This window comes from Tasmannia lanceolata, unplaced genomic scaffold (genome assembly GCF_043159265.1).
Source record: "Tasmannia lanceolata isolate RefF3 unplaced genomic scaffold, GAP_Taslan_0.1 ptg000037l, whole genome shotgun sequence".
Taxonomy (NCBI): domain Eukaryota; kingdom Viridiplantae; phylum Streptophyta; class Magnoliopsida; order Canellales; family Winteraceae; genus Tasmannia; species Tasmannia lanceolata.
In genome coordinates this window covers 26,245,694-26,262,425 of record NW_027518714.1, presented here as the reverse complement: position 1 = coordinate 26,262,425, position 16,732 = coordinate 26,245,694, and the positions used below count along the sequence as shown (strand labels likewise).

The 16,732-nt window shown below is 38.6% G+C and overlaps 1 protein-coding gene across 3 annotated transcripts; it reads left to right on the top strand.

The window, feature by feature from the left end:
- The first annotated feature begins 6,237 nt into the window (after nt 1-6,237).
- Nucleotides 6,238-12,067, top strand: LOC143861847 (S-adenosyl-L-methionine-dependent methyltransferases superfamily protein). Of its 3 annotated transcripts, none has more exons than XM_077372791.1 (8): nt 6,238-6,411; nt 7,438-7,633; nt 7,876-7,938; nt 8,629-8,695; nt 8,782-8,882; nt 9,537-9,581; nt 10,187-10,657; nt 11,571-12,067. In XM_077372791.1, exons 2-8 carry the CDS (start codon nt 7,499-7,501, stop codon nt 11,739-11,741), a joined length of 1,053 nt encoding a protein of 350 aa, XP_077228906.1. In that variant the 5' UTR covers nt 6,238-6,411; nt 7,438-7,498; the 3' UTR covers nt 11,742-12,067. The 3 variants fall into 3 exon arrangements, with proteins under 3 accessions (XP_077228906.1, XP_077228905.1, XP_077228907.1); XM_077372790.1 differs by having other exon boundaries at nt 6,246-6,571; XM_077372792.1 differs by lacking the exon at nt 6,238-6,411 and adding an exon at nt 6,857-7,222.
- Nucleotides 12,068-16,732: the final 4,665 nt, after the last annotated feature.

The window sequence follows — 16,732 nt, the reverse complement described above, 5'->3', positions numbered from 1 at the left end:
TATGAGCCCCACACCGGAGGCCATACCAGCATCACGCCGGCCATTACGTTGCTGACCTGTGATTCCTAGAACCTCTGCCTATAAAAGGGAAACCCCAACTTCGATTTACAGCTAATGTTGTAACGCATTTACACACAACCGCCCCTTGCACCTCGGACTACGAGCTCTTCCTTTCCTGTTCAGTTCATATATGTAGCCTCATCTTACTTAAGCATGGGTTTTTCTCGAGAGTTCCGACTACTGGCATTTTAACCATGTTCTTTGAGTGCCGATCATCCAGCTGAGCAAGCCATCCCTCTCCAAAGCTACCTGCAGGGCCCATCCGAGCAGGTCAAATCCGAGTCGCAACAAGTATGGTTAATTTAGATGGATATTAAACAAATCCTAGGTCCCTCCAAGTAAAAATTGAGTAGGGTTGGTTTAACTGTTTAGGACTTGAAATTACAGTTTTGTGTGTGTAAAAAGTAGGAAATTTCAAGAATATTTACCCTTTAATTTTCCAGAAAATCCAAACAGGGCCTTAATGAAATCCAATTGATGAGGACGCATAGCATAAATAGCCATCTGAACTCTCTTCTGTGTTTCTTCATTATCTGAACTCTCTTTAGTGTGGACTGCCAAGCTGAAATTTGTAAGAACCCAGGCCCATATACCTAAAATGCTGAAGTCCCTTTCAGCGTTGGGATTTATATCTCATTTCTAAGCAAGGCTCCCAAGCATTCACATTTAAAAAAGGAGTGGGTTTATCAACTCCCACGTGGATATCAAAAGGGAAAAGTTAGGGTTACTCTCAATAATTCAATAATAACACCCAATGGCTTGCTGTACAAATTTGAACCCACTGTTTGGGATCAACTTTGGACCGTTGAATGAGTCCATATAAGCTCAAATCACGCCATATGTCCACTTTCAATATCGAGATTTGGTCTTTTCTTGTTCCTTATTCCATGTTTTCCATATTGTCTACTAAGGCATATTCCTCTCCATTTTCAACACCTTTGACACGCAAACTTCTCTACTTTTCCCATTATCTTAAACAAATTACTATGTACTATGTAAGATAAAAAAATGTGTTTTATGTGCAAAAAAGTTTGGTGCTATAAAAAATATGTGTTTTATTACTGTGTACCAGGTAAAAATATAAGCAAGAAGAATTGTCGAATTGAGAATTAAATTTATGGGTTCAAAACTTGGGTCCCACATGGCATGTATATCTGTGATCAAGACCGTTGGTTTGGTAAACCATCATGAGGCCACCCATATGACACCCAATCTTTAAGATAAAGGACTAAAAAAATCAACGGTTTAGATATAATTCGCATAGCCTTAAAAGTGTTAAAATCATCCTATCAGGACTTGTAATCTTTGTTACCCGAAAGTTAGGCCAGGGAACATTAATTAAGCTTAGATGCTGACGTGTAGGGCACCTGGCTCGTGGGTCCCACTTGATCGATGGACCGACCAACCGACCAGTTTACCGGTTTTTTCTCTGCATCGTAAGGAAAATAAATAATGGGCAGTTCTACATAAATACCCCTCATCTTTTCCAAAACCACGAAAATACCATCTCTTTAATTGATTGTATGTTGTGGGGATTTTATAAGGTGTGTGGCCACGTAGTCCAGTATTTTTCAAAAAGTTAGGGCCCACTCCATACGATGATCCAAACTTTCCATTTGACGGGTCACGGCGTTAATGTGTTCTCGACTCAATTCAACCAAGCCTTTGTTCCAAACTAGTTGAGGTCGGCTAAATGAATCATTTAGAAGAAAAAAAATCATGAAGAAGGAAAAAGGAATCTACCCGTATCTAATCCTGGTTCTAATTAGGTTCTTCTACGTGGATCATTTTCTTCCATAGGATAATCTTAGCCCTCCGATCTCTGGAGGAACTAAATATTATGAAAACCTCTTTAGATCGCAGGTTGGGATCGTCCTTAATGGGTTCTCTTTATGTTGTACCCTATTTCGATTGTGATACGTTAAATGGATGGTTTGGATCATCCTATGGTGTGGGTCGTATATTTGCTATACGTCTATAGGGCCACACCATATAAAAACACGTATGTTGTGCATGCTAGGACCCAAAGTTTTTAAGAGTCACCGTTCACACGGCTATAGGGCCACACCATATAAAAACATGTGCAAGCTTCTTTCTTTTATGTTGATGGTCGGTGTTACTTACGTAAAAGGACCTACATTGACCCCCTAAAGCCCCCGAAACATCCAACCAGAAAAATGGGTGTTTATCAAAGATAAAAGATAAAGAGTACTATTATCAAAATATTGGAGTGGAGTCATCTCCGACCTAGGAAAACTTTTTGACTCTAGTATGGCCTATCGTTTTAGCTCCTTTCAATATCATATTGAGAGCCAAAATCAAGACACATTGTATCAACTATTCACACACATTCATCTAATACAAATACCCTCTCATATTAAATGGGATATTTGTCAACTACCCGATGAGTAACCCAAGGAATGATAGAATGAAGGATGCCGTTGCAAAGATCAGCTTCAAGGGCGCCCCTATTGGTTGGTTTCTACTAACTCAACACGGTTTCCACTTTTTAAGGTGCCATCCACTCTTTTCGACGCCACCACTAATGTACTTTTTAGAAAATCAACCAATAGGGACGTCTTTGAAGGTGGTTTTTGCAAGGGTGACATTCATGCTACCATTGCACTGAGTAACCTACATCAAACTGACTCAACAGTTGATGCAGCAGAATAATCATATCTCAAAGTACTCAATGCACAAGTAAGGGTGTCAATTTTGGCTCGGGCTCGGAAGCTCGCTCGAGCTTGGCTCGAATCCTTAATGAGCCGAGCCGAGCCGGCTCGCTAGGCTCGTTAAGGCTCGTTAAGAATTTAATATATTTAAATATATATATATATATATATATATATATATATATATATATTATATATTAATATATACACTAAAAGGGTTGTCCAGGTAGTGAAAGGGGGAGGCAAAATATGTCACTTCATTTTTGGAACCTCATTTGTTACTTGGACCACCCCCCATAGTGTAAAAAAAGTAGTCAAATTACACTAGATAGGGCTGTCCAGGGAAGATGAGGGGTGTGAACTTAATATAACTCGAGCTCGGTAAGGCTCGCGAGCCGCTCGCGAGCCTGACCGAGCCGAGCCGAGCCCGAGCCCGAGCCGAGCTTTTGAGCTTAACGAGCCGAGCCGAGCCTGGCCAAGCTCGGCTCGTTTACACCCCTATGCACAAGCCGCTCGCGAGCCTTACCGAGCTGAGCTTTTGAGCTTAACGAGCCGAGCCGAGCCTGGCCAAGCTCGGCTCGTTTACACCCCTATGCACAAGCCATGTACTTAACCAAAGAAACTTATTTAAAAATCAGTTTTTATACAAATAATAGGTGTACAAATAATTTGAAAATCAATACACGTGTAGGTTTGTGCAATATGTGTTGAGGGTTTGCCATGTGATGATCTTCACCAATGGCCACAATCAGATAATCAAGGATCTTCGATCGAGGTTGATGGCGACACGATCCAACATTTTATGCCAAGATATAAATAATAATATTTGTACTCAACTCAACTCAACTAAGCCTTTGTCCCAAACTAGTTGGGGTCGGCCATCTCCATTCAAAATTTTAAATCTAAGAAAATAATGCCAATAATATAATACGATAATAAAGGGAAAGGGAAATGGAAATGATATATTTGCCCTCTTTTCTTCATTGGGCCACTCACTTCTAGTGTGCAAAAAGAGTAGTCATACATACATTATAGGGGTAGCTCAACTAAACTCAACTCAACTCAACTAAGCTTTTGTCCCAAACTAGTTGGGGTCGGCAAATGAATCCTTTAGAAAATTTTCATGAAAAAGGTGAAAGAGTCTACCACGCTCAAATTGACTAAGTCTAATCCTGACATTAGTTGGGTTTATCTACATGGATCATTTTCTTCCATTCTCTCCTATCCAAGGTCATGTTTTCTGTTATGTTCCTAGCCATCAAGTCTTTCCTTACAATTTCTACCCAAGTTGTTTTCGGTTTACTCATTTTTACTCCATCAACTTGGAACAAATTACTTCTTCTCATTGAAGCATCCAAAGGCCTACGTTGGATCGGTGCTCTCTCATCTTCTCCTCAATTGGTGCCACCCCCAACTTTTTACGGATGTCTTCATTTTTAATTCTATTTAACCTTGTGTGGTCGCACATCCATCTAAACATTTGCATCTTCGCTACACTCATCTTATGCACTTGTTACTTCTTGGTGGCCTAACATTCTGAGACATATAGCATTGCTGGCCTCACAGCTGTCTTATAAAAAAATTCCTTCAACTTGGTAGGTATTTTATGGTTGCACAGAACTCCTAAAGCATGCTTCCACTTCAACCAACCTGTTATTATTCTGTAGTTAACATCCTGTTCAATCTCTCCTTCCTTATGTAAGATTGAACCAAGATAGTGAAACATCTCCCTCTTAGGTACTTCCTGTCGAGTCATATTTACTACATACTCACCCCGCCTCCTTACATTACTAAAGTAGCCCTCCATATACTTTGTCTTAGTCCTACTCAGTCTAAAATCTTTGGATTCCAAAATAATTCTCCAACTCTAACTTAGCATTAGCTCCTGCTTGCGTTTCGTCGATTAATATTATGTCATCTGCAAATAACATACACCACGGCATCTCATCCTAGATAACCTCCTTAAGTTCATCTATAACATTATAGGGGTAGCTCCGGGAAAAAAATTGGGCTAATATATCACCTCCCAAAGGGAAATAAGATTCGCTATTTAGTGAAAAATAATGCCATTTTTAATAAAAATCAAACATAAAAAATGTGTAAATGCTGGGAGGGAGGAGGAAATATCATTTCCATGAACATGAAAGATGAACATCTAATTTAGGAGCCTGTTTCACTTCTGTTGTGACTGACTGCATCGCCTCAAAATCAGCCTTTTAACTTCTTTTTTAATCTCAGTCATTCACAAAAAAGTGAATGGCTGATTTTCCGGGGGCACAGCGTTCTAATATAGAATTAAATAAGAAGAAAAGTAGACTCACAGTTGGAATTGTTCTTAGGCATGTTTCTCGAGAACACGTGAAAATAATATAAAAACAAGGGAGAGCAATATACTCTTTTTCACATCAATATTATAAACACAACTAAGCTATTCTGGCATACATTTTGTGCCTTAATTGTTGCAAACAACATATCGATCTGGACCGTCCAATTCGGCGAATTTGTCCCACCAAGAATCACCTTTGGGGCGGGGGGGGAGACATTGGAATTATCCTAAGCATTTAGCAACCCACAATAAAAAAAAGAGAAGGACCACCCACAAAGTCACTTTTATAATCAATGGTGAAAGGCAATTTTTGGGTTCTACAGAGAGGCAAGCATATAGGGGCATAGATATGAGATCGAGACCATTGATCTAGTAGAACATCGTTTGGCAACTCAATCGTCCTGGTTCCATTCGTTTACTTTCCGTTGAAAATCTTTATTGAAAAACTTTTTCCATGGAAAATTTGTACTAGAATATTTCTATGATGGATTTTATTTTACACCTTGCATATCATGAGTAGGGCCCATCATTACACAAACACATCTTTTGATAAGGTGCGACCATCATTTTACACCCATGAATGGGTGGGACCCACTATTTCACACTTCAATGTTTTGGTAGAGTAGGGCCCACTATCTTGCCCGAACCCGCATATGGACAGACCCACTTTCTCCACCTCAATTAATGTAGTGGGGCCCACCATTTTACTCCATGTTTTTGTAATGTATATCCCACCAAAACCGCTCAAACCCATGCATTGGTAGGACCCACCATTTTAAACTAATATTTTTGATAGGGATGCAACTCACGTCGGGTTGGGTCCAACCCTACCCCAACCCAAGATAACATTCCCTGAACCCTAACCCAACTCAACCCGATCTTCGGGTTGAGATGGTCAACCCTAACCCAACCCACCTTCAAATTGGGTTAGGTTGGGTTCGGCTTCATCTAGAGCCACACAGAAAAATACAAGAGAAAAAAAACATAATCCTAAAAAAATCATGATAAAATTAGAGGACGAAGGTTGGGTTCGGATGGGTCGGATTGGGTTGCCAAAACGTCAACCCTAACCCAACTCGAATTTAGCTCAGGATGGCTGTTTCCAAACCTAACCCAACCTGAGAAAATGCCAACCCAATCCGAGCCAAAATCGGGTTGAACCCATCAGGTTCGGGTTGAGCCCGACCCGAGTTGCACCTATGTTTCTGATGAGGTGAGAACTGCAATTTGGAGGATCTCTCCCACCGCATTATTCAACGGCATCTTCGATATTAACAGCAAAAAAAAGGAAGGGTATTGTGGGAACTCTTGACCTTGTTTAGAAAAAGCTCAGAGATTTTAGCAATGTGGAAGGTTCTCTCTCCCTTCCCACTCTCTTCCATTTTTGACTCAAGAGTAGGGTTTCTTCGCTGAAATTTCCAGCTGTTGTTGATCTTTTAATTAAAAGCTCCAATACTTAGACAAGTGCCTTGTTCACAAATCCACGTTTTTCTCTCTTCTTTGTGCTATTGTGGTAGGTTTTCATCTCTACTCTCTTCTTCTTCTCTTCTTTTGGGTTTATTGTTCTCTCTCTCTCTCTCTATGCATTTTTCTTGTTCAATGATTTTTGTTGTGATTTGAATATTTGGGTTGGGTTTTATCTTTAGATGGGCTTGTGTGTTTTTGTTTGGGCACTGAATTGAATAATTTGTTTCTCTCTTCTTTCTACGGATGGGTTTTGTTACTTTTTTTTTCTGGGTTTTCTTTTATTTTTGTTTGCGTTTTTTAATTTTATATTCTTTATTTTTCTTCAATTTTTTGTGGGTTTTATGGAGGGTTTCTTCCTGCATTTGACCCTGTAACTCGGTAATTTTTTAATGATTTTAGGATTTCAATTATGTCTTTTAAAATCGAGATTTCTTGTCTTTGTATTGTATGATTTCTAGGTTTTATTGTTCTTGTTTTTGTCTCTAACTCTGCATTGTACAATTCAGTAGGGTTATTCTTTCTTTCTTTCTTTGTTTTTTGTCATTTTTTTTTAGTTTTTATGGTTCCAGACTTTTGTTGATCTCTTTTGTTATGTAGGAAGTTACTTTTTAGGTTCTATGAGTTTTGGAAACTAAGATTTTGCCCAATTTTAAGGGGATTTCAAGGTTTCTTATTTGGGTTTTGAAGATTTTGAAAGGTTGATTTTCTCCCCCTCTTTGGTGGAATTGTAGGATTTATTAGATGGTTTTTGATATTTTTAAGTCAGGAAATGTATGCTTTTTATGTGCCAGTTCAATTCGTTACAGATCTTTATGTTGCATTTAGGAGAAAGTGTTACCAAGTCTTATGGTCTTGGTGGGGTTTTGTGTTACATTTGTTCAGATTTTGAATTTGAATCGGTGGTCTTTGCAGGGTTTTTTGTTTACTAGAAAAGGTTAAGAAGGAAATTTAAGCTTTCAAAGTTTAGGCAAGGATGCGTGCACCATCGATCCTCGCTCAGTGCTTGCCAGGCTTGTTGCCTCACGACAAGGCAAATCACGCCATTTCAACCATCTCCGAAAGGGAATTGCATCTTCCTTCTCCCGCCGTTGAGATTCTCCCTTCAAAGGTATTTTTCCTCTCAAATGCCCAATTCACAACATTTCGATATTAGCAATGGCATGTTTTTTGTTCTCTATTGATTTTGGGACAGTTTTGATTGTTGTTCTTAGGATTTGCATTGGAGGGAAAATCATGATAAATGGATTTTTTTTAATAATTTTAAGCATGTTAATGAAAAACTCCTTTCTTTTTAGGATTCAAACTCCATATGATCTAATCTAAACATACATGTGCTTGACCTTTGTACAGACTGCTCACCCATACAAGTATGCTGGGGAAAATGTTGACGTGCAAGGTCTCAACATCTTCAAGGTATCTCATATCTCACCTGGTTTTATGCTGCAATCATGGACTCTTTTGTACTCAATTTTTGAAACTCGTTAGGAAGGATTGAATTCCACATAGAGAAGATAGACATCAAACATCATCATAAGTCATCTCTTGGAAATGGTTTTTTAGGCTCCGTTTCTTTAGACAGAAAATTTGTTTTATGTTCATTTTTTACAACATAAAACAAATTTTACGTCCATTTTTACATCGAAAGAAACGGAGCCTTAAGGAAAGGAAAACTTTATTAAACAAAAGTGAAAAGGGGAGAGGAGTTCCAAACATCAGCCATCAAAGGCAACTCTTGGCAAATGGTATTGATATGTGCCAATGGATTATCCGACTCAAGGGTACTACCATCATAGGTTATTCACATTCTACTCTGATGAATCAGTGATGGGATTCTTTATTGTAAACCATTGGCTGATTATCTACCGGGATGAACTTTTTTATATCAGAGTTTGGACTTCGGTACTCAGAGATTTGAATAAACTCAGTTTACTTGGCTGAGTTATGAATCGATAAAATGTTTTGAAATATTGTTTCTTGGTATATTGTCTATTTTAGAAAGCATTTACTCGGTGTTTGACCTTGTAAATTATATGCTGGTTTTTTTAGGTTGCTTATTTTCTATCAATTAATATTGAACATGGACCATATTTATTCATGTTACAGGGGAGAGTCAGTGTCTCTGACATCATTGGATTCACTAGTTCAGAAATGTTGTCTTCGAAATCTGAAGGTAAACACACATTTATACGGTTGTTGGATTGACCTTGTGACAAATGTCTGTGTTCATTCGACCCTAAAAATCTTCTTCTCTTACAGGGGGCCTAAAATCTTGGGAGAGTTCCATTGATCTTGTCAATGTCCTTAAGCATGAAATTCGTGATGGTCAATTGAGCTTTCGAGGCAAGCGGATTCTGGAGGTAATTGATGACAACGAACTTTGTAACCTACTATATCTTCTGCTACTTTCTCTGGTTTGCTCTTTATTGTTCTTCTCCAAGGCTTCAAAACAGGGTTTTTTGTTGTATTTTGTGAATATCAAACACAGATCTATAATCTGTTGGATTGCCTAACGTGCTATGTTTTCTCACATTTACTACTTTAAAAGTTTCCATTATTTACAACTTTATGCTATTTTTGTTGTAGCATTTTCATCAATTAGTGTAAAATAAAATGTACATATAGCAAGAATAATTAATAATACCACTATTAGCCTCAATTATGTTCATGGATATTAAGGTATGCTTTCTTAATAAACATTGGTTTATAACTTTGTTGAGGACTCAATCGAGGTTATGTAGTCTGATTTTTCAAGTTTTTTTAGTACTCCATTGAGGTTCTCTGTGCTCTTGTATCGTTTTCTTTTAGGTTTTCAGAAAACATTAGTTAACTCAACCCAAATCTGGATCTAGTTTAGTTACGTAATTCACTAGTTTTTTCGGTGCACAATAATAGTCTTTAACACCTGCTCCTGGACTATGTTGCTAATGAAGTCTGGATTATCATTTAGATAGTGATACTTCCTGTTTATGCTTCATGTGAGGTTAATTTTTCTCTTTGGTGATTTTGTACAGCTCGGCTGCAATTATGGACTTCCTGGGATTTTTGCTTGTCTCAAGGTATGTTTCATGAACTAACATGATCATTTAATAAGCTTTTCTTATTATTTGATTCAATGTACCATTAAATTTGCCATTCAAAAAATAGATAAAAATATACCATTAAATTTATATATGTCAAACCAAAAGTAAATAAGATAGGAGATATTTATATTGAAGTTGAGCTTATGTCTTAGTGGTGGTGATTGATGACCTCAAGTGGCCCTTTGGATATGTGGATTTTAGAATCTTGGATTTCCTCAAAATCTTGGATGGGAGACGAGAGAATAAGGAGACCGTCCGTCGTTTTCTGATTTGTTGTCCTTCTTTCCGTCGAGCGAGAGAGTAGGAGATCGTCCCGTGTTTCCAGGTTTTAGAAATCTCAGAATGGGGGAGAGATTTTTAAAACCTGGATTTTTAACATCCAGATTTCCAGAACAGTCCCTAAATGTTACTAGAACAGTCCAGGTTTGGATTGCTTTGCTTTCAAACTAAAACCTGGATTCTAAAATCCATGTATCCAAACAGTCCTCAAGTGTAACATTGAGGTTAGGAGTCCAAATATTGCTAAATTTAAAATATTCTTCAGCCTGCATGTTCTAACTCTTATTCTCAACAAACCACAGGGTGCTTCTGCGGTACATTTTCAGGATTTGAATGCGGAAACCTTGAGGTGCACAACCATACCCAATGTCCTAGCCAATCTCGAGCAGGCTCGGGACAAGCAGAGTAGGCAACCTGAGGGCCATCTGACACCATCAAGGCAACCTTTGGCCCCAGATGTCCATTTCTATGCCGGAGACTGGGAAGAACTTCACACGGTCTTGTCAGTTGTGCGAAGGGAAGGATTCGAGATGACACCAGTGATGAGCCTGAGCTTCTCCGAGGAGGATTTCATGGATGGGTGTAGCAGCCAGGATGGCAGTGTCATTGGTCATGACTCGTCCTCAAGGCGATCGAGGAAGCTTTCTGGGAGCCGTGCTTGGGAGAGGGCAAGTGAAACAGACCCAGGTGAAGGTGGCTATGATGTGATTCTGATGGCTGAGATCCCGTACTCGGTGACCTCTCTGAGGAAGCTATATTCACTAATAAAAAAGGTCAGTTGCTTGGTTAGTTTTCTGATTTTCTCTGCCCCCCCCCCACACACATATACACATTCTCGTAGAAAAAACTTTATATGCGTTTGTTACTGAATTTACCAGATCATGGAAACACCTCAGTCTCTTTCCTTTGACGTAAAATTGGCATATAACAAATTTTATGGCCATTTTAAGGGTGATTTAGACCTAATTATTCATAACTGCTCTTGAATATTCAGTGACTAGTCTACTAGAAATAAGAATGTTGCTGCTTAGCTTCCCCCAAAATGATTGGAGGAGCTTTCTAAGAGTTATCATGAAATTCCAATATGTGGAAGATTTAGCATTTGATTGGTGTAGCATCACATTGGTTTAGACCCTCTTTGGATGTGAACAAAATTGTTGTTTGTAAATAACATTGTTTCAATATAATCTTAATTTGTAAATAGAACATTAGGGCAGACCTCTTCGGAAGCCATTAACTCTCAGTTTAAAAACTCTGCGTCATCAGGGGAGCGGACTCCCCCGAATTGACTCCCTTTTACCTTGGTCATGTTCTTGTCCAAGTCCGCATTTTTCCCTACAAAGTCAACCAAAACTCCTTTGACTCTCCCAAGGTATGACCATGTCAACCACCGAGTACTCAGCCGTGTCAACTGAGTACTCGACCGTGTCAAGTAGGATTTGCTTTGGCCGCATTCTGACCCTCATCCGCGTTTTGAAACACTGCATTAACTATATTTAACTTGAGAACCATTTGCATATAAGACTACAGATTTTTTAGAGGTATCCAAAGAGGCCCTTAAGTATAAAAAACAAATTCATATACAACGTTTTGAGCCATTGTTCCATAGTTTTTCTTGATTGCAATGCTCATTTTGTTGTTGAAACATTCCTTACTGGTTTCCATAACCTTTGTTTCTGTAATCAGTGCTTGCGGCCGCCTTATGGGGTACTGTACCTTGCAACGAAGAAGAATTATGTTGGTTTCAACGGTGGAGCACGGCAATTGAGAGGTATGGTTGACGAGGAAGGCATTTTTGGCGCCCACATGGTCACAGAGATGGCTGACAGAGAGATCTGGAAGTTCTTTCTCAAATGAGAGAACAAAAAAGAAAAGAAAGATTAGCGTCACCCCAAGCAAAAACTCATTGCTCGCCCTTTCAGAGTTCTATTAGATCACCATTCCCATCTGTAAAAATATACAAATAGCTTAAGTTTCATGGTGATTTTTCGTTTTGATAATAAGGTCATAGACTTGGTAGATCGGTGAGGTTTCGATAATTCTACATCCCACCGTCTGTATAATTTTCCTTTTGTTCTTTCTCTTCTTTCATTCATATAGTAACTTATACAGAAATTTATTACAGGTTGATTTATATATGTTTGAATTTTAAATTGAGATATTTCCAGTGGGATTCGTTTGGATGATCTGTGTTTTCCAAGTATATATACGCTTTGAGATACAAATACAAATTACAGAATACACCTAAGTCACATAAATTAAGAGTAAATTTGGTCACCTAACTGTTAAACTTTTTCAGAAGCTACAAATACAGGTCAAGATGATTACAAATTGAAAAATGATAAAAGAAATGAGGAACATTACATTCTGAGATCATTGTTACATAGCCACATGTCTGCTTGGATTTTCATTGAGTCTTCTCCATACCATTTTCCCACAATGCAGCAAAGTCAAGATTGCCATGAATGGTGTGAACTACTTAAAAAGCTCTTCCATGTGTCATTACATTTACCCAAAAAAACAACAGATGAAGAAGAAAAAGTCCTTGCAAGTCGTTTGTTCGGCCATTTTTCCCTACTTAAGAGACTTCTGATTCTCGGGATATTTAAGATACAGTAAAACTAAGATGTTAATTGAATATTTTTACTTATGAATTATGATCTAGATTTTTACCACCAGGGCAGTAGTTGCTGCAAAGTATAGCTGAATCTGTCTAGTCTCAAGTAAAACCTCAAGTCGTCCATAAAAATCTCAAGGTAAAATACATTGCTATGTTAAGATTTAATAGATGAGACTCTTCAACTAACTACAAAGAGAAGAATTAGTATGACAACCATGTATGTTGATAATGTTCTATGACTGATTTATCATATCTAAAGCCAAGAATGGCAATGGAAGTCTTCTATTTTATTCATAAGATGACGAAGAATGGTATAAGAAATAAGAAGTATGAAAGAGAAAGGGCTTAAGCCGAAGAAAAAAAAAAAAAAAAGGAAGAAGAAAAAACAACTTCGCCACAATCATCTGCCATCTCTTTGATGGCATCAGACGACTCGCCTTCGATGTGAGAGAGAGAGAGAGACTTTAAAAATACAAATCTCCATTAGGAGAGCATGTGCTTCCGCCTTGTTAGAATCATGGTTTTAAATTTCGGCCGAAATCCGAAATTTTGCAGGACCGAAACGTTCTGAAACCAAAATTGTAAATTTTGTCAATTTTGGCAAAATTTTCAATAAAATATTAATTTTCTAGTTCTTTACAGAATTTTGGCCGAAATTTTGGTACTTTCTGCCAAAAAAACCAACATTTTGAGCGCTTCTACCAAATTTCGGTTTCAGTTTCAGTGAGGACCGAAATAATACCGAAACGGAAATTTAAAACCTTGGTTAGAATCTGTGATGCCAATCAGATCTGGAGAGAGCTCTAAGACTCTACTATAAAACTCTCAGTCTACCATCTCATTTATAGGCATCCACTGATACTGACGTGCCCCGGATGGCCGGATTAGCTTTAGAGCTAACATCAAAGTTGAGCTATCATCAAAGTTAAGGTCAAGGCAACAAATATCTGCCACTAACAACCCCCAAATCTTCTTCTGATCCCCCAATGAATAATTTGTAACTTCATCTCTCTTACAATCCGCCACCGACCATGGTGTGGAAATCTTCTAGTAAAGATCCCATCTCTCTCTTTCCATATAACTTTTCCTTTTACCCTCACTACCCGGTAAAGTCTAAAGGAGCTACATGTAATTGTCGGCTAGATGCCAATAAATTTGGGAATAGAAAATAACTTGTATCCCACCTTGAAGTGAATGTAAAGTTGATCAGCAAACTCCTCTTCGCCACAAAGAAGACACATGTTGCAAATCTAAGATTCATCATTTTTAAAAGACTATAGGAAGTAATAATGTTGAGGAAATCCGTCAAGCAAATTTGGATATAGCTGCGCGCAAGAAAACGGGAAAATAGAAATAAAAACAAGCCACAAGCATGGTTTTAAATTTCGGCCGAAATCCGAAATCTCGGATTTTGGTGGGGACCGAAACCGAAATTTCCCGAAATTCTGAATTTCGGCCTTTACCAAATTTCGGTCCAAAATGCCTTTTTTTTAAAAAAAAAATGTTACCAAATTTCGGTATTTCGGTCCGAAATTTCAAACCGAAGTACCAAATTTCGAATTTTGGTGGGGTCCGAAAATAGTACCGAAATTGAAATTTAAAACCTTGGCCACAAGAACACTGTGAGTTCACATGGTTTGGCAAAGATGCCTACGTCCACGAGTGAGAACACATTCTTCTTATGAGAAAAATGAAATTACACGGATTATTAAGATGGGATTAGCCCGCAAACTGCAATCCTCTCTCTCTCTCTCTCTCTCTCTCTCTCTCTCTCCCACGAAGAGAAAAACCATCTCTTGTTTTTGTAGCCGCCACACACACCTTGATCATGGGTTTTTCCCTTTTATGAAACCAAACCCTCACTCTCCTAATTATATTAGGAAATGTATATGTGTGGGAAACAAGGCAACTCCCAACAGTCTCCATCTTGGTTTGTTTTCCAGCCACCCTATTGACCTTTCGAAGTACCAGCATCGAATCATCTTTATTCTGACTCCACCTGTCTCGATCAACACGGGTAATACACATGTGTAGCTGTCAATCATTTGACTCATGTAGTCAACCCTAGAGAGTGATCTCGATCCATCCCCCCCCCCCCCCCCCACACCAATTGCAAGAACTGTCACTTCCTCAAAACCATCTACAACTCGAAAATTCGTCTTTGCACCAACTGTGAAAGAGACCTTATGTGTGCCCATGCCACCCCGTTTCCAATTAACTATCAAGATCTTAGGAATACTAGTCAATATGTCCACAACTAGACGATACAATCTATCACACTTCTCTCATTTCATTAGAACTATACAACCGCGTGTGATTTTCACGGCTCCACCTCCAGCTAAATACCTACAACCCCCGAAGCCTAACTGGCCAAGTGACACTAGATTCATCTGTATCATTAGGTCAAACATTACACCACCCATAGTACGAATTACTCTATCGAACATTTAGATATCCACAGTCCTAATTTCCATGACGTCACAAGTAAACCCATCACCCAATGATACTACACCTGCCCTTATTTCCTAAAACATATCAACACAATATTTCTTAGAGCACATATGAATAAAGTACCTTGAATCTAGACTCCATTTATCATGAGAAGAAGTGTAGTTACTTGTGGAGACTGCGAGAACGAGTCTAAAAACTTCGCTCTGCTCATTCGTCACTTCAGCCACTGTATTTGTAGCATGATTGTCCGACTTGTCACGTCACTTCGAACAATCTCACTTGATGTAGTCATATTCCTTGCAATGATAACATTGCACGCCCTTGTTGCTGACCCTAGATCTCAACCCGCTCTTTCCTAACCACTTGTTAGACCATCTTTTTCTTTTATCCCCACCATGAACAACCAGCTCATCTTGTGAAAATTTCCTCTAAATATAAATAATAAGGCGTACCTGATTACTGATTTCTGTGAAAAACAAAAAAGAGAAATTGATAAGTAGAACCTTTTCGATGCGGCGAGATGAGGCACGGACTAGGTCGCTCTCTTTAAGGTGATTTTACGCCTCTGCGGAAAAACCTCCGGTACAACAGATCCGAACTCAATCACCTACAGGATACAACAGCCCGACGCACCGTCGCTATCTCTCTGAAGTGCATGATCAGACAGATCTGAACCAGATGGTGAACACTCCAATTGCCCAAAAAACAAAACAGTAGAGAAGAATAGAATAAGAGAGCACTGTTCTGTTAAGAACAGAAACAGGAAGCAGTAAAATTGTGTATCTAAAAACGATGGAGAAAGTCTGTTTTTAAAGGAAAAATATGTCTGTTAAAAGACACCATTTAAAATTAATAAACACATCCTTTTAAAAACATATGAACGCATCCCTTACGTTTTTAAACGTTATTAACGAGATATCTAACGGTCAGATTTAGGGGACATGCTGTTGGGTTTGAAAATAATTCCACTTAGAAAAGACACAGCCCTTCATGTATAAAAAGATAATTATGTTTAGGAAAAACCCAAACCCAAACCCCAACCCAACCACACCCACACCCGCACCCGCGCCCCGACCCGACACGGCACGGCTCGGCTCAGCGCGCGTGTTTGTTTTTATTTTTATTTGTTATTCTTTGTAAAACTCCTAACGCAAACAAATTGAATGCCCTTGAAAGGCCCAAGCCTTTGTCTCAATACTCCCTCTTATACGGGTGTAGAGATCTTTCTCACTTTCCCATCTAGGACTAAATTTCACAAGTGAAAAGAGAGCACACTTCAAAGATTTCAAATTTTTAGTGGGAAAGAAAAAAAGAAAGAATCAATTTGAAAACTTCAAATTTTGGGTGGGAAGAAAGAATCTTTTCAAAAAAGCAAAAGACTTTTTTAAATTTTAGTATTAAAATACTAACAATCCCCCACTTATCTTAATAGAAAAATTACGAGTAAAACTTAACGCTGGGCAATCAGCAAAGTATCACGTATAATAAAGGTGACTATGTCTTGAACATTTACTTAGTCTAAGTGCATTCTAACTGTAAGGAATTGATAGTGACTATGTCTTGAACTACAATCCTTGGGTACAGAGAGACGTGCACCACACACATGATACTAAAATGTTCAATTGGTTCCAAAAAGCTCGCACATTACGGCCATGTGCTACATCCCAATTTCCATGTAAGCATAAGGGAATAAGCCCTCTTCTCTTTTGGAAGCGGCCCACTTCCGCACTAACATGTAGGTGAGTCTATCAAAGATGCTCTTGTAGACATCCCACTC

Excerpts from the sequence above, each read along its gene's own strand:
- LOC143861847 (XM_077372791.1), top strand. The coding sequence starts at position 7,499 with ATGCGTGCACCATCGATCCTCGCTCAGTGCTTGCCAGGCTTGTTGCCT. Across the intron at positions 7,939-8,628 it reads AAGGTCTCAACATCTTCAAG|GGGAGAGTCAGTGTCTCTGA; the intron begins GTATCTCATATC and ends TTCATGTTACAG. Across the intron at positions 9,582-10,186 it reads GGATTTTTGCTTGTCTCAAG|GGTGCTTCTGCGGTACATTT; the intron begins GTATGTTTCATG and ends AACAAACCACAG.